Consider the following 23,177-nt stretch of genomic DNA (forward strand, 5'->3'; position numbering starts at 1 on the left):
AACATTGAACAATGGCTGGTGAAAACTGTTCTAGCGTGTAAACGCTCAACTCAGTGGAAAGGATCCATAGAGTCCATGAATATTTACTCCCCTCAGGGACGCCGCCGCACTCAGTAGTGGCCCGCCTACTTAATTACAGGGACAGGGATCACATTGTACAAAATACTAGGAACAAATGGCCATGGACAGTAGAGAACGGCACAGTGAATATTTAACTCGACTATGCAGCAGAGGTACAAAAACAAAGAGCCTCCTTCCAGGAAGTTAAACACCACCTGCGCCACTGAACCTTCACTACTCTTTGTTATAACCGGTGAAATTATGGGGCATCAATGGTGATGCGACAGAGGCCCGCAAATGGCTTCAAAGGGATAGTTGACTGGTCCGAATGGAATCATGAAACCTCACAGTGGAAGCGGCAGGGTCTACAACGGCGAACATACAGCAAAATGAACAGTCGCTCCTTGCATGAACAGGCAGCCAGAGAAAGAGCGCTGGTGGTGAAGGTACTAGAACAAGCCTGCTCCTGCACAGAACAAACACACAGTGACACTGACTCACAGGAAGAGATGGAGAAGAACAACACAATAGATCTGGAACAAGAGCTCCAACAAGGGCCTGCTGTCCCCCCCTTGATGGCAGATGATGTTCACTGAGCTTCACTAATATACCATTTTTCTCCTATAGTGAACATGAGGTAACAGGGAAATTATTTATGTTTACTTATTTAACAGGAATTGGTGGGGGGCGAAAGGGTAAAAAACTCGGGGGCGGCAGACTGGTGGGTGTCTATGGTCGTATGACTGCGTACGTGGGAACTCACATCCACAGACACCTGTCTCCATGCTTTCTCACAATCACCAAGCTTGACCTTGCATGTTATCTACCCTAGAAGTGGTGGTTCAATGGCAAGGTAATTCCATAAACCTTAACCTGAGAAGGGGAGTTGGTCATTACACAGCTGAATACCCGATTGCGGAACTTTTAATGTTGCAACATAGGAATTGCTGATGAACAACACATTTACAACATATGTCGAGGCCCATGATAACCCCATCATCAGTCGATCCACGCACCACACCAGATGGCTTCACACATTAGACCCATGACCTGAAAATGTAGGCCTCATTTATGAGGTTTTGGCGCAGGGCAGCGCCACAAGGAATCTTGCTACGCTGCCCTACGTCAAAAGAAAAGGGCAGGAATGTATCTAAAAGATACGGTGCATCCCTGCCCTTTTCCCCCTGTGCTGGCACAGAATGGGCTGCCATGGGCCAAAACAGGCACCCTCGCACCATGGTGCAAGGGTGCCTGCATTGGGGGAGTGATTGATGTTGTGCAGAAAGGGAGACCTTCCGGCACAAAATCAATCAATTCAGGAAAATTTCTCTTTCTATGTGTGCTGCAGAATGGGTACAGCAACGCCCATGGAACGCCCTTTTCACACAGTGTTCTGCGTGAAAGGGGCACATATTTACAAGGCCATGAAAAGCCACATAAAGTGGATTTACATGGCCTTGTAAATATGACATGGAGTATTGCACCACCGGAACATCAAAAAAGTGATGTTCCGTCGGCCCAAAAGTGCCACTTTATGTCCTGACCTGGACTTTTAGGCGAATGGCCACACCAGTAAAATGCTATCGCATACATGCCTATTTTAAACAAAGGAACATTAACATTTCATGTTTACTGGGAACACACCTAATGGCCCCTGAACTTAACAAGCTACGTAAGAAGTGGAGAGTGATAATAGTAAGGACTTAGTACTCTAGTTATGCACGGAGTGTCCTCATATGGATCCCCCAATGGGTTCCTTTTGTGACCAAAGGAAACAAAGTTGACCCCGATGACAGCTATGCAGTGCTGGAGGGCAGGCTGGATGGGGAGATGCTGTCTTTAGTTGCTGCATACGCTCCAAATGTCAGGGTGACAGATTTCCTGGCACCCCGCACAGGGTCCTTGCTATCCAATGTTGGCAGCCCATGTATTTGGGGCAGCGACTTCAATAGTGTCCCCGACGTAGATTTGGACAGATATATTCACCGCTACAAGGCGCCCAATCTGTAGCTGCCTCCTGCCATTTAGTACAATGAGCAAGAGAATCTCTAGTGATGGATGTGTAGCGGGACTTACATCCATTTAACTGTAAATTCTCATTCTGTCCAGGGAATCACCATCTCCACACTGGCAAAGATTTATTTTATTGTAATGTAGACACTACCATGAGGGTGGGTAAGGCTGAGTATCTGGGCCGCACATTGTTAGATCACAATCCCCTGAGACTAACGCTACTACGGGGGCAAACAACTCCATGTACACCCACATGCAACTTTCTCCGACACTACTTCATGACCCTCTGATCAAAGAGGAGATGGTGAGCCACATTATCTATTACTTCTTTGGCAGTGACAGGATAGCAACAACAGGGTTACTGGAATGGGATCCATTCAAAGTAGTGATGAGAGGTCATTTCCTACAAACCAATCCCAGGATGAAACAGACTCTGCTCTGAGAACTAGAGATGATAGAGTGAGGAAACCGCACACTGGAGATTAACTCTGTCACACAGGAACACCCCGTGTGTGAACTGGTACACGTCAGGACAGAATAACGGACACTTTTGGAATGCCTGGGAAACCTAAACTGTTGGGACCTCGACACATGCTGAGGGGAACTGACAATACAGATATTAATGTGGCTCCTAAAGGCAGAGATTCCCAGAATGATGGTTGGGTCTATCTGTGATAGTACCGGGGAGATAGTTAACAAAACAGGCATCACCACAGTGTTCAGACAATACTATGAAGCGTTATACGAATCCCCGCAGGACACATGAGAGACTATGATGACCAAGTATCTTGAAAACCTACCGCTCCCAACAGTGAATGACATATAATGAACATAATTAAGTGAAACCCTGAAATTGCACCATAATCCAGTTGGCCATCACACAAATGGTCAGAGCCAGGGCACCGGGACCTGACGGTCTCCCATTATATTTCTATGCTGTACACGGTTCGATTTTTTTTTTGTCCCTAATCTGGGAAAGCCCTTGCCCTTGTGGCTATAGGAACACTTATTGTTATTTTCGTGCAATTACAGATGACAAAATGTATTGGTTTTATTGATATAAAAAGAAACATAAATGTTACATGAAGTTTATGAAAAACTGATTATAGATGGGTGTGTTCTTACTTAGATCCTTTGAAAAATACGTAGGAGAGGAGAAGTTATCCCATTCGTCGTAACCCACCAAAATGCGACGAAGGCATGTTTGTGGTTAAATGCATATTATACAAAAGGGCATTGTGACAAAGAAGTGGTTTCTAGCTGCATGTTGGTTTTATGTACTCTGACGGATTAACGTTTCCCATATTTTATATTAGCAAATGTGTTTGTTTTTTGTTTTTATATTAGCAAATTATTTGACTTATGCATTTTAGAGTTTTTTATACCTCATATGGTGTACTTGTGAGTGAAGGCTTTTTTTTAAATTGAAATTATAAGTGTTTCGAAATCCTATGAATTGGTGCTTTTGTTGTGTGTGGTTCCACATATGTGAGTAGATGTGGAGTGGTTACAAGATTATCCAAAGGGAATTATATATTTTGACAATTAAGTACACAGTTCGATACCAATAAATAACAACAAGAAATTCACCCTAATTAGTACTTTCAAAAAGGGTAATACATCCAGGAATACGCAAGTCCAAAAGACCAGTAGTTTTCAAAATGGATTATAATGTCAGCATGTATAAATCATTTATATAAATAGCTTCTAAATATCACATGCATATATCAACGTTTCTTAAAAAACATCAATATTAAGCATCAATAGTTATGGAGTCCCATAAACATGATGAAGAACAGTGGACGTGATGTACACATCAAACAAAAAAAGGACACAAACGTCAAAAATGTATCAATACATCAACAACAACAAATACATAATTACAAACATGCAATTTACAAAATAAACTGGTTACATGTACACAAGAAATGAGCCGACGCGTATTTCGGAACTAAGAAGTATAGAGCCAATTCCTTCATCAGGGCGCTGGGAAATCAGATACGTCAGTGGCCAACTGCCATCTGTTTGTCATACACTGTTGCTGTATATACAGTGTGGGGGGCTCTATATGGATATACGTACTACATAGGTCTGTGGGGACAAAGCATAATATGAATATTAAAAAGCAACATCAGTCAATATTATACAAAGCGGAGTATAGAAGAATGAGAAGTCTTAAAGAAAGATTGGATAATCAGGGTGTGTAAAATAAAAGAACCATACCCCTCAGTGAAAAATAAGTACTGTGACACAGTAGGTAGTGTAAACGTCGTGTAGACAAACTGCCCTAGAAAGTCACCGTGAAAGAGCGGGTAACACAGATGTGATACCAGCCCCAAGATTGTAGAGGGTAAATAAGAAATCTGAATGAGAGGGGTGTTTACCCACTTTTATGCAGGACACCCTAATCATGATGCTCCCTAAAGCGGGCAGGGATCCCTTCTTGGTGGGCTCCTATAGGTCCCTTTCGCTTTTGAATTTTGACTACACCATGTTGGGGAAGGTCCTTGCTAATCGTCTACTCCCAGTGGCACAAGGCCTAGTGCACCATGATCAATACGGTTTAATTCCTGGCATGAACAAATTCCTGAATCTCCCAGGCTGTTCTGAATAACGGACTGGCCAGACGACAAGGGGCATACTATTGGATGGTCTCTATCGATATAGAGAACGCTTTTGACTCATTGAGTTGGACCTTCCTGATGCAGTGACATGCAATTTGGCCTATGCAAAGAATTGCTGGGTTGGATACAATTATTATATACTACCCGAGAGCTAAGTTCGCACTGGGCGGGAGATATCAGAACTAATCACTACCAGAAGAGGCACCAGGCAGGGTTACCCATTAACCCCGGTGCTTTTCACTCTAGCCATTGAACTGCTCAGTTGTGCACTTCGAAACTGGAGCCCGAGTGCGGTATTGAAATCGATGATAACAACCACGTCGTTTCATTGTACGCAGCCGATGCATTGATATATCTGAGAGACGTTTAGCAGGTGCTTCTCTCTGTGATAATGTTGTACCCCAGGGATCCTCTCTCAGCCCGACGATGTTCAATGTTTACATGGCCCCCCTCGCTCAAGTCGCCCGCCAGCATGACCTAAACATCATCTCATACACCGACGACACCCAGCTCATCCTCTCCCTCACCAAGGACCCGCACACCGCCAAAACCAACCTCCACGAGGGAATGACGGCCGTCGCCGAATGGATGAGGAACAGCCGGCTGAAGCTGAACTCGGACAAGACTGAGATCCTCATCCTCGGGTCCACCCCCTCAGCCTGGGATGACTCCTGGTGGCCGACCCCGCTAGGAACAGCACCAAAGCCCACCGACCACGCACGCAACCTTGGATTCATCCTCGACTCCTCCCTCTCCATGTCGAAGCAGGTCAACGCCGTCTCCTCCTCCTGCTACAACACCCTCCGCATGCTTCACAGGATCTGCAAGTGGATCCCCACTGAAACAAGACAGACGGTGACACAGGCCCTCGTCAGCAGCAGACTGGACTACGGCAACGCACTCTATGCAGGAATCCCGGCCAAACATCTCCGACGACTGCAACGCATCCAAAACTCCTCCGCCCGACTGATCCTCAACATCCCTCGCCGCAGCCACATCACCCCCCACCTGAGAGACCTACACTGGCTCCACATCGACAAGAGGATCACCTTGAAGCTGCTCACCCATGCACACAAAGCACTCCACAACACCGGTCCAGCCTACCTCAACAGCAGACTCAGCTTCTACACCCCCACCCGCCAGCTCCGCTCCGCTCCGCTCCGCAAGCCTCGCCCTTGCCGCCGTCCCCCGCATCCAACGTATGACCACCGGCGGAAGATCCCTCTCCTACCTCGCCGCCAAGACCTGGAAAACCCTCCCCACCCACCTACGGCGGACCCAAGACCTGCTCACCTTCAGGAGGCTCCTGGCTCTTCAACCAGTAGCGCCCCCCCAGCGCCTTGAGACCCTCGCGGGTAAGTAGCACGCTTTACAAGTATAATGATTGATTGATTGATTGTTGGACAATTATGCAGCCATAATGGGACTGAAAGTCAACGGGGACTATTCTTGGCCGCTGACTAAACCCGCGGCGAACAAGCATCTGAACCTTACGAATACGAACCTACGTCCCACAGTAGAACCTCCCACAGCTGACATCTTGAAATACCGAAGTTTTCAGATGTACAATAAGGAACACACCTGAGTGGATGGTAACCTTGAAAGGGCAATCACATCCATTAGGAACTCGATTCCATTTTGAAATGCACTCTCATTATCCACAATCGGTAAGATAGCTATTTTTAAGAGACATGTACAACATTATTTCTTCACCACTAGTTACTAAATCTAGCTTTATAAATGCATTTTGTAAGTGAGGAGTACTTCATAGGCAGAGCTCACACACACTGGTCCATATGCATAAGTAAGGGGAACATACAGAGCATACAGTGGACCTTACATATATGTTCAAAAGCAATGGTTGACATAATGACACTTTAAATAGAGCACAAAGGACGAAATGCAGTATCTGGCCATCACAAATCAAAAACGTCTTTTTTTTTTTTCCTAAAAGAGGGAATATGATTTGTATTATTTTATTTTGCTTGCTGTACCAGGGGCAAGATTTACTTGCATTTTCCATCGTGGTTGTACCACTTTTGTGGCGCAGGCATTGCCTAAAATGCTAGTAGATATTTACAAAGCCATGCAAGGGGCGATTTGTGCCACCTTGAGTGGCTTTGTAAAGAAGTGTAAAGCAATACAGGGTCTTGCGCTGCATTGCGTTACATTTCATTATGGGAGGTATTCCATGGGAAGAGCATGGGTGTTCCCGTGCATCCATCCATGGATTTCATGCAATCCCAGATTTACAAAGATTTCTAAACCTGGGATTGTTGAAAATTGCTATGCCTCCCAGAGGATGGCGTAACGAGGAGAAAAGTCTTTTTTTCTCCTTATTATTTCCTCTTAGTATGTCTGCTGCATTTTGCAGCACACATAGAAAGAGGAAAATGCCTTGTATGTGTGCAGGAAGCTATCTCTTCCTGAACAAAAACAACACTCCTTGTAATTCAGGCACTCTTGCACCATGGTGTAAGGGTGCCTGCGCTGGCGCTAGGCTGCCTGAACTGCGCCAGCGCTGTGAGAGAGCACAAGTGCACCATATCGTAGTAGATATGGCACATTTCTGTTCACTTCCATTCACGCAATGCAGCGCCGCAAGTTGCCTTGCTGCACTGCGTTGCATGAAAGTTTAGTAAATATGTCCCCTGGTATTTAGTAAAAGGATGCTCCATGAAACTCTGCCCTCATAACGACAGATCAATGGTTGACAATGATCTAGGTTAGAAAGACATACATAAACCATGGCCTCGTTCTGTGTTTTAGATGATGGTTTATTAGTTGCTGATGCATGTATTGTGATTAGCCCACATTTTGTGAATTGTCATGAACCTCTGCACATATTGTGCTTTTCCATTTGTGATTCCCCTAACTGCTGTAGAAACACGGGCATTTATATCCATTGTAGGGTAAAACACGCGTAAACTATCTCCTATCAGAAATTACCTGAGGTTTCTAAATAGCATTATGAAAAAGTTAGTATCTGTTTTCTGCAACACCATCTGAAATATAACATTTTTCATTCTTATCAACAGAGTATTGAGACTGAAATGCAAGGCATTATACTTCGGTTAATCCATGCATTAATATGCTGCTCTGCATTTTTGAGTCCTAAATTCCAACAAGAAGGGTTCTGTGGTTTTCATGTGTCAGCTCTCATCGAGTTGTGTCCTTGTTAAATACCTTTGGCAGTGTGTTTCTCATCTACTTCCTTATTTTAGTTGAACTAGTGCTCTCTACCAAATTCGAGTCGTTTAATCTAATCTGAACATTTAATTAATGGAAGAGGCTCGGAACCACTCCTGCCCTCTCATCTGTGACTGCATACTACTTCTAAATGAGGCCCTGTTCACCACATGCCTCAGCATGCCTTTCCACATTTCACCACTAATTAGTTTTGGCTTGACATCTTTAACGATCTGCTTTTGTAAACAGTATACACATAGAGTGAGCTCTAAAGGATTTCTCTCTCACAATCATGGGTAATTGCTGTTTTGTGTATCATTCCACCTCCTAGGGATTACTTACATTGCAATGCATGAGACACTCAAGGGTCTATGTTAGATCTCAAAAGAACAAGGAGTCATCACACTTTGTTTGTCACATTTAAAACGTTATCTAACACATGGATGCTCATCACAAAGCAATCGCTTTTTCACTGCAGTACAAGAATTGTCTGATCCCAAGAGAGAGCCTGAACCTAAAATGGTTGCCTTATTGTTGGCTTTTCCTTTTTTACAGACTAGAAAGACCTGACCTCAAGATGGCAGTAAAATGATGGCAGTGATGTCCTACAGGGCGAACCTAAGGAAACAAGCAAGGAGAAAAGCAGGTGAGAGACCCCACAGCAGGCCAAAGCCTCACAAGGTCCTCAACCAAAACTTTGATCCCTAGAGACATTGAGATGGTCATCTTCGCGTCAGCCCGTAACCAATCACTGGACAGTTCAGTCAGAATTCAGTTGTTATTACCTTGTAACGAACAAGTTTATCATGACGATTTTTAACAGTTGTGGTTCAGCAGGGACAATTAAGAGCCACGGTTAAAGTCGGTCACATTTATCAGCCTTCCAACTTCGGAATGTTCCATTTCTGTTCAGAACACCAGACATCTTTCTCTTGCGTACAATTGGATTGAAAAATAATGTTGAAGTACAATAAAAGTGAAATGGCACTTCCTGCACAAAAACAATCATCCCCTCAGCGCAGGCACCCTTGCAAAATAACGCAAGGGTGTCTGTCCTGGTGCACTGCTACTCTCCCCTGCCCTGGCGCAGGGGGGAAGGACAGGAATGCACCATATATCGTAGATATTGCGCATACCTGCCCTTTTATTTTGACGCACGGCAGCGCAGCAGAAAGACTTGCCGTGCTGCAATGCGTCAAAATATTGTAAATGAGTTCCATTGTATTGTGCAGAATTTCAGAACTATCCCTGATTAATATAAGTTAGACTGACTATATGTGCTTTGGTATAACCTTTTAAGACATACTCAAGGTTGGAAAATGCTTTTCAGGGAACGTGTGGGGCAGGAAACAAACTAGGGGTCAAACTAGAAGGGGTGGGGTAATCCAGTTTGCAGACATAAAGGGTATACAAGTGGCTTGGAATTTCTGGCACATATGCACCGGCTAAAAGCAGGTAGAAATATGATCAGAAAAAAGGGTTGAATTTAAGAAACATGGGAAATAGGTGTCGTAACAACAATTTCAGCACTTTATACATCATTTGAGATTTAACGACTGGTTATAGCTCAGTAAAGGCACTTACGGTAATGCCACCCAGTGTCAATAATATTGTGTGTGGATTTATTGTGCGGTTTTACTGTGTCACTTGCAATGGGGCCTTTTGTCATTTCCAAAGGACAAGTACATGGGCCTCTTTGATTGTCAACACTTGTATCAGTTTCATAGACCTGTAAGGGAAGCGCCTCAATGTTAAGGATAATCAGTGTCATTTGTACGAGTAGAGAGATTATTAGACAATCAAGCCGCTTCATTTGAGTTCTGGTGGATAGATCATTTTAAAAGGAAAACATCATAAACCAATCTAAGGAGAAGAATCCATGCGGAACACTTACTCTTCATATGCGTGGAAAGGGAAAGAAACATGTTCTCCATGGACTTATTAAACCCTTTTGACTGAAAGAGGTTCTGAAAAAGACATAAAAGAACAGATAACTTGCAGATTGCTTTTTTTCAATGAAAATATAATTTCCTCTTCCAATAAACACGCACAATGGTACATATAAACAACCAATCAGCAGAGGCAAATCAGCCTGGGTAAAGGAAGGCGGATCTTATGGTTGTTACCTTCAAAAAAGGGACAGGCATATGATAATACACTATGCAACACCGCACTTCTCTGTTACATTATTTCAGGCTTCTCCAAACAGTAGAACACACAAGATGATGGACGGAATGTTGCACATTGGCAAAACATTCACCCCCAGTCACAGATCTGGGTCGAATCCATCGTTATTTCGCTGTTCGCCCTATGTGGGAAGGGTATGCCCAGACGTGGGTCCCGTGCTCACTACGCCACTGGAGTCAAGCTATCCTGGCTGAAGAGGGGTGAAACCCCGAAACCGGTCCTAGACTGGGGTGGCGTGATGAGCAAAATAACGATGGATTAAACCCAGATCTGTGACTGGGGGTGAATGTTTTGCCAATGTGCAACATTCCGACCATCATCTTGTGTGTTTTGCTGTTCGCCCTTTGTGGGAAGGGTATGCCCAGACGTGGGTCCCGTGCTCACTACGCCACTGGAGTCAAGCTATCCTGGCTGATGACGGCTGATAGCCAGAAACCGGTCCTAGGATGCTTGATTCCGGTCCAGGGAAGATATGGCTTGGCAGTTCGGGCTGGACTGTTCCCATGAGGCACAGGGTCAAGACTGATTTGCATATGGCCATGTCTGAACTGGGGTGGCGTGATGACCAAAATAACGATGGATTAAACCCAGATCTGTGACTGGGGGTGAATGTTTTGCCAATGTGCAACATTCCGTCCATCATCTTGTGTGTTTTGCTTCTCCAAACAGTAGCTCATGAGCTACTGGTAGCTCTCCAACTACCTGGGAGTTGCTCTCCTGTGTGCAGCCAAGCATACCAAATTAGAAACTGTTGCTTGGTCGAATTCATGTATGCCAAAAATGAAAAGTGTTCATTTGAGTCAAAAGTGTGAATATTTTCAGAACCTATAATTTCAAAAATATATTTAAAGCTGATATTTGAAAGATAAATCATGCAACATTGGGAGACTTATTGCTAACATTATTCCCTTTGTGCTTGGGGCCATGGCAGCTGTGAATGTTATGTATTACCCCTGTAGAGGTATTCCAAACTGACTATGCCTTTTTTACATTACTGCTGGCAGTCCTGTAATGAGGTAATCACGGCTGGTAATCCTGCATAGGGTGGCCACTAATTTACTCTTGTCGATAATAATTTTGGTAGCTCTGGATGATTTTCGTGGAACAAAAGTAGCTCTCATTAGTGGGAAAATTAGAGACTCCTGCGTTATGAACTTGTGTGTATTTCAAGGCTACACAGCGCTATATTTCTTAATGCACAATTATATTATGACATGTTACTTTATGCTAAGTTATGCTACTCTTTTTTGCAAAGTAATACCATATGTTATTTAATGACATTGTTAAGTGTGTGGTCGTGGCTTATAAGAAGCAAACTATGAGTGGGTCATATCCCTCCCCTCCCACCCTCAACAATGGTATTACATACTATATCACTCTCAACTGATAGGCATATATGGTTTATGGCATGCTGTTTTTAATGTATAGAAGTGATAAACAAAGGTAATTGACTTGGGCCAGGGCCTCTTCTCAATAAATAGACCTTCTGGGAATGGCCCACTTCTTTCCTTGTAATGTGATTGTAACATGGAAACAAACTTTGGCAAAGCAAATAGGTTTTACTTATGCAATAGCTATTGGTTTTGCCAATGTGTTTAGCCATGCTGTAGAGCAGCACACCTGCTGTGCAGCATGGATAAAAGTGAGAAAAGCGCTAAGACATGGCCAGCACTTTTTTTTCGTATGGGGTGGGCACCGGGAACAATGGAGGGAGGGTGGGAGTAAAGAGACAACATGAACAACAGAAGTAAGGATTGGGACAGTAAAAAAAAACCACTATGGTGCCCAGAGCTGGCTACATCATAGTGCTATTTTATCTCATGATGGGTGGGGGGTAAAACGGACAATGGGAGGGTGGCTATAGGAGGGAGGAAGCAACACGGACAACAAGAGGGTGAGGTGGGAGGTAAAGAAGCAATACTCACTAAAAAAAAAAAACGATATGAAGTGGCCAACACTGTCCGCATTATAGCGCTTTTTTCAATTTTTAGCCAATTTTTACACCATGACTAAAAAACAATGACAAAGACAATAGCTCTCACGGGGATTAAACCTATTTGCTTTGCCAATGCTTGTTGAACTACCATGTAATGAAACAAAAGGGAGGTTTTGACGGGTTCAGTGTTGTTTCACTCTTACATATGTTACTACTTCTAAAACAATGTTTAGCCCATATACTGCTGCACTAAATATGTCGGTGAGGATTACTGTGACACGGCATGCTATGGTATCCATCTGTCCAATAATTTGAGTAGATGGTTTCTGAGTTGTAGTTGCCTTGAGTGATGGAAGTGGACTGTAATGGTGCGTCAGTATTTTCTATGAATTTGGAAAATAAAAAAAAAATGTGCCCATGCAAAACACAAGTGTATGCTTTTCTCCGATTTTTTATGCCACTTTCCCAGATGCGCACAATCTGCAGTATATTTCGTAGGAGGTATATATGTGTGTTCTGCATGCATGACTCAGAGGCGAGTGGTCTTCTGCCTTCAAAGTGCGCTGGGGAGTCTCGCGGCCCTTCAGTAAAGGTGACCTGGCTGTGTGCCGCGATCTGCGTCATCTCCTTATGTAAATGCACTTGAGGCCACAGCCTGGGGCTAGGAGATTGTGCCGTTTATTTTTGGCCAGTGTGTTTTGTGAAGAAAGGCAAAGGAATCACCACTGAGCTTGCAGTCATACCGGTTTGCCTGAAGCCTGCCATTGCCCACCTGTTTTATCGGACACTGATCAGGTGACACCATGTCTAGAGTGAAAGGTAACCCTCAATCCAAGCGAGCCTGTGGATTCACTAAGTTTAGGAGTTTAATTGGGTGCATTTTACAAATATTCTGGCCTTCCCGTTTGTGTAACGTTGCAGTTACCTTGAAACACATTTTTTGTGCATTCAGCTTTAGTCAGAGTTTGTCTGCTGCAAGGGAACCACATGCACGTTACAATAAAGGTGGAAACGCGGGGGCGGATCCTCCGTTATGGCGGAGGATCATCGCCGTCGTCCTAAGTAAAATAGAATTATTATAAAGCAGTTAATAAAACTGCTTTATTATCAAAGTACAAAATAAGCTTTATTCGATTGTAGTCGTTTAAAATCACAAAAGCAGGCAATTTAAAAAAACATTTCATATATAAATTAAGTTTAAAAGAGCACATAGATTCCGCGGCTCACTCTAAAATAGCTTATTCCATATAACGTAATCTCCATAAGGTACATTTAAGAAAAGCCAGTTGACCCGCAAGATTAACACATTCTGTTTTGTTTTCAGAATAAGTTTAACCGTTTAAACTGTTCCTTACTCTCAATATGTTTTTCAAAAAAACAGTCATGGCACATACAGATAAGGCACTATCTAAGAATTGTAAGTATAACAAGCATTGAAAATGCAATAGGTCTCGCCTTTGATTAAGGTGAAGCCATTTGCTTTGCTAATGGTATTGTATAGCAAAGCAAAAGCCTTTAACTTAATAAAAGGCGAGACCTATTGCATTTTTAATGCTTGTATTTTAGTCTTTCCAAAATAATAATAAATAATAATCACCTCTTCTTGACACTATTGAAAGAAGAGAGACAAATAGCGCGGTAAGTTGCATAATTATGAGTCTTTTAGAAGATCAGAAAATAGTTTAAACCAAACGTAAAGACAACATTTTCCATTACACATTTTTAATGGTAGTCTTGAATATGAAATTGTAGCAAATAATTCAAGTCTGTATTTGTTCAACCCATTTTTATTTTTATTTTAATGATACTGCATTAGTAATATTTTTATTTCGTCCCACCAAGTAGCGGCGTTCCTTTTTTCAAAATGGCCGATATGTTTACGCTTCTAAAGAAATTACGATTTTAAAAGTCCTTTTTTTATTATACTGTACTCATTGATTGTGCTGTACAGTTTAGTTGGATACCACAGTAACAGGATCACCTTCATTGGGAGAAGCCATATTTTACTGCAGGGGATAACGACAAACTCGTTGCTTTGTCCAACTCTAGCAGCCTCTTAGCGACCATCCCAGACCGCAGTCATCTTATTGACTAACATTGGCTCTTCCCGCTCTCTACGAGCTGGTCTCTGCCAGCCGCCAGTCACCGTGCGGATGGTGTGAGGTACCCGTACACCCCTTGCGTTACACTAGTGGTGTGTTCTGCCTCCACCCCCAACTCCCCCCGTGCCAGGGGCAGGCCGGGAGCGGGTGGAGATCACGTCCTGCATGAGAGCCCGGACGCTGAGTAAAGGCAATGCCAACTACAAGCTGCACTTCAGGATGATCAACGAACAGCAGGTGGAGGACATCACCATAGACTTTTTCTATAAGCCTCACACTATCACCCTGCTGACATGCACCACAATTAGCCTCATGTACTTCGTCTTCACCAGGTGAGAGGCACGAGGATGAGTTATTGTACAAGAGACAGCTGAGTACGAGCAAAGGGGGCAATGCAAAGGACAGCAGGTGTGTTGTGGACTAGTGTAGGAGACAGGCAGGGCAGGACTGTAATGAGGGATATTGCTAATCTCTGAGGAAGTGAACAGCGCAGAGCAGTGATGAAAGAGCTCATTGAACGCACGGAACAAGAGAGGAGCCATAGAGGCGTACCAGTTGACAACAAGGAAAAAACGCACGCCAGTTAGCCACTGTTTATTTTTGCGTTGCGCTGTCACTTTAAGCGCAATGCAAAAATAAACATGCGGCCTGCTTTCCTTCTGCCATGAAAGGTTTCTTGTCTTTATGGGGCCATGTGTTTGAAAAACATGGCCCTATAAAGATAAGAACGCTTTTACCACACACGTAAGGCAACCGACCAAGTCCAACTGGGACGGCTCTAAAAGAGAAAAGTGTACGTCACTGGACGCTCTTTTCCTATGGCTGGCCACCGTTTAGCATAAACGGTGACACCAGCCAATGGAAAAGAGGGGCGGGGCTTAAACCCCACTAGTGAAAGCTCCTTTAAATCATTAAATCTTGCCAGCGAGACTGCGCATGTCTGCGCAGTCTACGCCAGGCAAGACCTAAAAAGCAGGTCTACATTGCCTCCATCCCCCCAGCCTTAACAATGGTAGGATCCATCTAGCTCTTTCCTTTGCAAAAAATTTACAAAATAAGGTCACATGAATAGTAGATTGTGGTGCCACGTTGTCGCATGGGCAAAGGCAGAGTTCTCTAGACCAATCGTTAAGCTCTGGATAACTAACCAATCGATGGAAGCTACCAAACCTGAACCGTGTTAAAACGGATCTGTCGTACTCCTCTGTACAGCATAAAAGATATGGTTGAATATCATTTGTAATCAGGGTCAATTGATGCTGGACTACCATCCCTTTGTTCATCTCCAGGCAGCTCTAAGTGTCTCTAGGTGGGTCATGCAGATTAATTTAAACTCGTTCCTAGAAATGGAATTCATTTTCCCTGGAGAAGTGTAATAATCTAAATGCCCTAGATCAATTATACATTTTTTGACATAATTCAACCAGGTGATCTTACTTGCATGGTCCAGGCGCATTGAATCCTTAATTATCTCTCCATTTAAACCAGTACTAATAGCGGTCCAAATTCTGTGCCAAAGTAGTACAGGTTGCACCTTAATAACATCGGAGATGTAGGGAATACCCAACTCGCCGTGACAATTAAAAAATTGGGAACTAGCTGGTACTGCTAAGTTAAACCTTAAAAATGCATTTTCCACACGTTGAATTGGGGATACATCATAAAAACCCCAAACTCTCGCCCCAAATATCGTAATACTTATACACTTTGCTTGGTATATCTTAAGGAGAATACCCGGGGGCCTTTTGCCCATTTTTTTGAGAAATTAACATCAGCTGCGGTCAACTTCATAAAAAGTAGACTTCTACTCTTAACCGCTGGACCCCAGGAACCAGTATGCGCAAATAAAACAGCTAAATAAGTAAAAATATTTGTGGAGTCTACCCTACTATCCCCTAATGGGAGGCTACTACATTAATTTCTCCCCCTCCCGCAGGTCATGACCAATGTTTTTTTCACATTTAGCTTTAATCCTAAATTATCCATGAAGCTAGTGTATGTGGCAAGGGCTTTCTGCAGACCTAACTGCGTGCGGGCCATAAGTACAGCGTCGTCTGCATAGAGGAGGGAGACTATTGCCCATTTGTTGACATATGGTGGATCTCTCGCCTTTCCTTCAAGTTCCTGTTCCAAAGCATTGGTATATAAAGTGAACAGGAACGGTGCCAAGACGCAGCCTTGTCTCACACCCCTATCCACGCTAAACAGCGCGGTACATGACCCCTTGGATCCATACCGCACCTTAGCAGTAGCCCCGGAATATAATTGTCTTAAAAACTGAACCAAAACCGGCTCGATCTTCAGATTTGTCGGAATATTCCACAATTTGTTGTGTATAACAAAATCAAATGCGACTGTAAGATCTACGAATGCCATATAAAATTTCCCAGCCTTTGCCTGAGTGTACTTTCCGATTAAAATACTAAGATTTAAAACCTGCTCATTTGTCCCTAACCCCTGTCCAAAACCATATTGCACATCACTTATAATGTTATTCTCATCTGCCCAGGCGTGCAATTTATCCAGAACAAACCTTCCCATTACCTTCATCAGGTAGTCTAATATGGATATCGGGCGATAGCACGCCGGATTTTCCCGTTCCCCTTTTTAAAAAATCGGTATTATTACTGACTCTGACCAGGTCTTAATAAAACCTTTCGCACAAGAGGCTTGGAGGACCTGTGTTTATCAGTGGTGACCATAGTAATGGGATTGACTTGAACAGGTCAATAGGCAGCCCAACGGGGCCTGGGGCCTTACCGCCCTTGCTTGCGTTTATTGCCCCGATTACCTCCTCATGAGTAATTTGGAGGTCAATGGGTGAAAAAATAGTAGGATCTTCCCCCTGTTGATTTGAAGAATCTGGAATGTTTTCCACATTCCCCTGAGTGCTATAGACCCTTGAGAAAAAGTCCACCATGTTTTCTCATATTGTCGCAACATCCTTTTCACTATAAAACGGTGCATTCACTGCCCGCCAAAATAAGGAGCAATCCTTACTCAGTGATGCTTCATGGAGGGTAACCCATGCTTGATCTTTTAACTCTTTCTTTCAGGTTTTTCTGGCCAGATTGTAAGACTTTCTGCATTCTCTAATCTTTCCTTGATCTCTCTCTGTCCTATTTAGTCAAGTATATGTTTTTGTGCAGTTTGAATCAAACCACCCATTTTTGGAATCACGAGTACCCTTATTTTCAACTCTAAGCAGATTTTGAATAGTCAAAGTGATCTGGGAATATGCACTCAAAATCTTTTCATGAGAAGTACTTTCCTACAAACACACTAGAATTGATTTGTAAGCCTTAGATATAATTTCCTTATTCAACTCGACTGGATTAAGACTAGCCCAGCGCAAAGTATATCCATTTTGGCGGGACAGGGAGATGCATTGGGTCCAGACCAATTTATTAATTATTTGCTGATCGATAGCATTTAGCAAGGCTATATCAATGCTTAGGGGCAGATGATCACTCATAACATTTGAGTGTGTTTTATAATTTGCAACCCAATTAGCGTAGCAGTTTGGGACAATTATAAAATCTATTATAGATTGGAGTCCCCTGCCTATAAAGGTATAATCAAAATCCACTCTGAGGGAACCCAACTGATTAGCAAAACTATAGTCATGAAAGAACAACATTTCATTAAACTTCTCCCCCCTTTCCGAGTGGTCAAAATGAGTTAGAGGATCATCGTCTTCTGTTTTTAAGCCACAAACATCGAGCCCTGCTAATGAGCAGAAACTAACATTAAAATCACCCCCCCCAAATAGTAATCATATCTGTACCTTTAGGCGCCCTTAGTTTACCAACATCCTCGCTAAGCTGTCTTAAGATATCCCCCCGCTGTCCCTTTTCTATATTATTGTAAACATTTATTACAATCAAAATACAATTAGGGTCCAAGTGAATTAATACTATTTGGTAATATATTGCAGATTTTATCAAGTCCATTTTTAGTACCCACAGCAGATTTGAAATATAGGGGCAAATTCCCCCCTTGTGTCTCCCATGTGTTGACTGCATTGCTGGCGTATGATATGTCTTGTATCCATCTATATTGACTTTGTCTAGCAACCAGGTGTCCTGAAAACACAGAATGTCAAACGTATCAATAAAATCGAGCCAAACGAAATCATTCACTTTATTTCGGAGGCCATCTATATTCCAAAAGAGCACACTAATAATCTTGGGGGGGAAGATGGCCGCGTAGGTGCGAGGCTCCCGAGGACCTCCGCGACCTCCTGCATAAATCCTGACCGAATCCTGTCCTAGATGAGGGGACTGTGTTTGTGAACCAGAGTTGAGGTGACGCCCGTTTTCCGTTTTCAATTCGGACCTCGGACACCGGCGGGAGCACCGATTAAGGTTTGCGGCCTTCTCCACGCCGGCCCCCCGTACTGGAGTTGTGGGGCGATCCGGCGACAAAGTGAATAACAGCGGCGGGCAAGGCTGGGCGACTCGCGCACCCCGCACTTTCACTTTCGCTCTTGCGCCCTCCTTGCTGCCAGGCGAGGTAGGGTCGCGAAGCGGTGTGCGGTGGTGTGGCCTCGTTGGGGTGCCCTGCCGGCCCGCCGGCTGTGGTCCGTCCTTCGGAGCGGTGGTCGCCCCCCCCCGGAGCCCTTGAACGGGATTGTCTACCCCCTTTTTGAGGAGATTGGCTCGATTTGGGACCGCGACCATGGCCACAAAACAAGATGGCGACCGGGCTAAGGTGAAGTCGACCCGTCGTGGCGCGGCCCATCAATCCAACAATATGGACCGCTACACCCTCCAGAAGGGATCTCCAGAGGCGCTGCGTAGATCCCCCACGGGCCCGACTGACGCTCCTGCTCTGCCCACGGACCTGACCCTCCGAGACGTCATGGGCGCCATCGCCGAGATGAAGGCCTCGGTGGACCAGCGCTTTGACACTCTGGCGCAGAAGATCGACTCGGTCCTCGTTGACGTGGGCCTCGTGAGAGCCGATCTCTCAAAAACAAATGACCGGGTCGATTCTTTGGCCCACTCTACCTCGGGCCTCACGTCCGACGTGGCGGCCCTCCAACAGGAGGTGCGCAGGCTCGGCCAGGCGAGCGCCCTGATGCATCGTCGACTGGAGGATTCCGAGGGTCGGGCCCGGAGGAATAACGTCCGCATTATCGGGGTGCCGGAGGGACGCGAGGCAGAGGCAGCGGATCTGTTTGTGGAGGACTTGGTCCTCACCCATCTCCAGCCTCGGGGGCTGAGCAAATTCTTTGCAGTGGAACGTGCCCACAGGGTCCCCGGGGGTAGGCCTAAGATCGGAGCCCCTCCGAGGCCTCTCATCGCCCGGATTTTCAATTTTCGGGACAGGGACGCTATCCTGCAGACCTCCAGGCTACAAGGGCCGGTCAGACTTGACAATATGGATATCAATTTCTATCCTGACTTTACTCCGGCGGTCCAAAAGCAGCGACTGAGTTTTCTCGGTGTCAAACGTCGCCTACGGGACCTGAATCTCAAATATGCGATGCTTTTTCCGGCTAAGCTGAGGGTGGAGGTGGATGGCCGCACGCACTTTTTTGATCGTCCCGAGGCGGCCGGGGACTGGCTGGACACTCTGCCCGGAGATCGGGGCCGGGGGGGTGGGGGGGAGCGGTTGGTGGGGAGGGCCCGCCGGATCAGGACTGAGGGACTAATGGTAGGCCTTGCTCTGGACTGTGTTATTGTCACCATTGACTGTTAGTGTAAGTTCCCCTCCTGCGGAGGTCGTGTGGGGTCTCTTGGGGGATCTCCCTCCTCCTCTGGGGGACTAGTTAGTTTTCTTTCCATGGGGCGACAGGCACACTGCACTTTGGGGGGGCTGTTCGGGCTCATGCAGGGGTGCAGGGTGGGGGGAGTTCTGTTGGGATGGGTGGGTTGGGGTGGGGTGTGGTTTGTTTCTACCGCAAGGCAAACCCTTTATTGTATTGGTTTTTTTGAGATGCTCTCGGGGGGACAAATGATGGCTTCTGTATGTGATGGGGGGTAGGGACCTGACGTTGTTGTCCTGGAACGTCAACGGACTGGGTGATAGGATTAAGCGGGGTGTGGTCCTGCAATATCTGAAACGGATTTCGCCTGATGTGGTCTTTTTGCAGGAGACACACCTCATTGGTAACTCCTATTGTGCCATGAACCGACGTGGTTATCGTTTGGTGGCCCACTCGGGCTTCACATCAGGCTCACGAGGGGTGGGCATTATGGTCAAGACCTCGCTCCCGCTAGAAATAGACGAGGTGCGCCATGATGAGAGGGGACGCTACACTGTCTTGGTGGGGAGAATGGAGGGCAAGGTAGTCGTCTTTGTCTCAGTGTACGTCCCACCGGGGTTACAGTCCACTACCTTTGCGGACCTGGGACGCCTCCTGCTTGACCTTCCGGGGGGGCTTCTGGTGGTTGGGGGGGACTTCAATGCGGTGGCTTCTGGGACTCTGGATCGCTATCCCCCTAGGGACCTCCCCCGGGCACAAGCGTGGCTGTCTGGCCTTTTGGACACGCTGGGATTGGTGGACTGTTGGCGTCTGAAGCATCCCACTCAGCTGCAGTACACCTTCCATTCGGGGGCCCATGGTAGCCTTTCGCGGCTTGATTATGTCCTTGTCCCTGCGGCCTATGCCGGGAGAGTGGGGGAGGTGCGCCATCTGGCGCGGGGTATCTCAGATCATTCCCCACTCCTGTTGCACTTTGATGTCTTCCCGAGGGGGGAGGGCAGGGTAGCTCCAATCAATGCCTGGTACCTGCGCGACCCCACTATTCGTGCTGACTTGATTAAATCCTTGCAACGGTATTTTGAGGAGAATGTGGGGTCTGTCCCGTCTGCCATTTCCCTGTGGGAGGCTTTCAAGACTGTGCTTAGAGGGGAGGCCCTCTCCTTCATTTCCCATGCCCGGAGGCGCGCACAGGAGGAGGTGACCCGGGTGGAGGCCGAAATCACTGAACTGGAGGGTGATCTGGGGAGTGGGGTGACTGACGCTGCGCTGCACGTTCTACACCTTAAGCAGGCGGCCTATAGGTCCCTCGTCACGGAGGCGGCCAGGGGCCTCAGCAGAGAGCAACAGGGGCGATTGTATGATGTGGGTGATAAGGCTGGTAAGTTGATTGCGTGGTTGGATAGGAAGGAGAGAGCTAATCGTGTGGTCCCGCTGATTGAAAGAATGGATGGTGTACGTGTCACTGAGCCGGAAGGCATTGTCTCTTGCTTCGCGGATTATTTCCGCGAGGTATATTCCCCGGTTTCTCCCTGCCCGGAGGAGGATTCCCATGCCCTGCTGCGTGACATCGCGCTGCCCTCCCTCTCAATGGAGGACAGGGAGTTAATGGATGCCGCCCCTACCTCGGATGAAATTGCCCTCGCCATCCGCTCGGTCGCTTCTGGCAAGGCCATGGGCCCGAACGGCATTCCTATCGAGTTGTATAAATTGCGACCGGACGTACTGGCACCCCACCTCCGCGCTATGTTCCTTGCGGCTCACTCGCGGGGCTCCCTCCCGCCGGACCAGCGTCTGGCTACCATCGTGGTTATCCACAAGGAGGGCAGACCGCGAGACCGGGTTACATCCTACTGGCCTATCTCGCTCTTGAACGCGGAGCCTAAAATCCTCGCCAAGGTGCTCGCTAACCGGCTGGTCGGCGTGGTGGGCGATTTGGTCCACCAAGACCAGTCCGGCTTCATTCCCCATCGCAATACGGCCCTTAATCTGCGGCGCCTGCACGGGGTGCTCGCGCGTGTTCCGTTCGTGCGGGAGCCGGCCATCTTGGCGTCCCTGGACGCCACCATGGCGTTCGACACGCTCGAATGGCCCTACATCTGGGCGATGTTGGCGAAATTTGGATTTGGCCCGGGATTCATCAGTTGGGTCAAATTGTTGTACTCGGACCCATTGGCACAGGTGGTGGTGAATGGTCGAGTCTCGGCCCCATTCGTGCTGGGACGGGGCACGCGACAGGGTTGTCCCCTGTCGCCGCTCCTTTTTGCATTGGCCCTTGAACCCCTGGCGGAGTGGCTGAGGTGGCACCCATCCATCCGAGGTCTCCGTTGGACCCCCGAGTATGAGGACCGCGTGTCCCTCTACGCTGACGATATCCTTTTGTACTTAGCCTCCCCGCGCAAATCACTGATTGTCCTGGTCGATGTTCTGCGCTCCTTTGGCCGTAATTCAGGCCTTGTCATTAACTGGGCTAAATCCTGTGTCTATGTGCTTTCCGGGGAGGCTCCTGTCCTCCCTCGGGGCTGTCCGATCCAGATTGCCTCGCAGGGATTTCGATACCTGGGGGTCTATATTACGCTGGACCCGGTGGCCCGCTACGAGCGAAACTTGCTTCCCCCCCTCCAGCGCTTGAAGGAGGACGTCGCGCGCTGGCGGCGCTTGCCGCTTTCGCCGCTCGGCCGGGCGGCATTGTTCAAGATTATGTCATTGCCGCGCTTTTTGTACGCTCTCCAGAACACTATGGACTTGGTCCCGGCGCGCTACTTCCGTGAGGTGGAAAGCTTACAGCGCCGTCTGTTTTGGGACGGGAGGCCGCGTATAGCCCTGGCAAAATTGACGCTCCCGTGGTACGACGGAGGGATTGCCCTCCCGGATATTAAGCGGTATTACTGGGCCTCCCAGTTAGCTGCAATTAATCACGGCTTCTATGGGCCCGCCCTAAACCCGGCGTTTGAAATGGACAAAATGCTCCTGCCCGGTGGCGACTACAATCGAGCGCTCTACACTAGCGTGCCCGATTCCCGCTTGACGGGACCCACGCGTGTCATGGTGCGAGTATGGCACGCGGCTAATGCAGCTATGGGATGGAAGGACCGCTTGACCCGGGCGTCACCGTTGTATGCGTCGGAGAGGCTTGGCTCTTTGTGGACCTCGAAGGGCTTCGAGAGGTGGGACATGATAGGCATCAGTACAGTGGGAGATCTCTGGACGAGGGGAGGATTCAAGACATTCGAGATGCTGCAGGCGGAGTTTCAGCTGCAGGGCAGTGAATACTTTCGCTACCTGCAGGTCCGTCACGCACTGGGTTCCGTCTTCCCAGACGTGGCCTCCATCCCGGAGTCCTCCCCCCTGGAGGA

General features: G+C 46.7%; 1 protein-coding gene across 1 annotated transcript in view; it reads right to left on the reverse strand.

Annotated features, from left to right (window-relative positions):
- Nucleotides 1-23,177, reverse strand: part of SYTL3 (synaptotagmin like 3) — a 523,043-nt gene that overhangs the window by 255,007 nt on the left and 244,859 nt on the right. The window contains exon 7 of the mRNA XM_085612149.1: nt 9,781-9,853. Coding sequence (XP_085468275.1) covers nt 9,781-9,853 — 73 coding nt within the window. The remainder of the gene's footprint in view (nt 1-9,780; nt 9,854-23,177) is intronic.

The sequence above is a fragment of the Triturus cristatus genome, chromosome 6, assembly GCF_964204655.1.
Source record: "Triturus cristatus chromosome 6, aTriCri1.1, whole genome shotgun sequence".
NCBI classification, from domain to species: domain Eukaryota; kingdom Metazoa; phylum Chordata; class Amphibia; order Caudata; family Salamandridae; genus Triturus; species Triturus cristatus.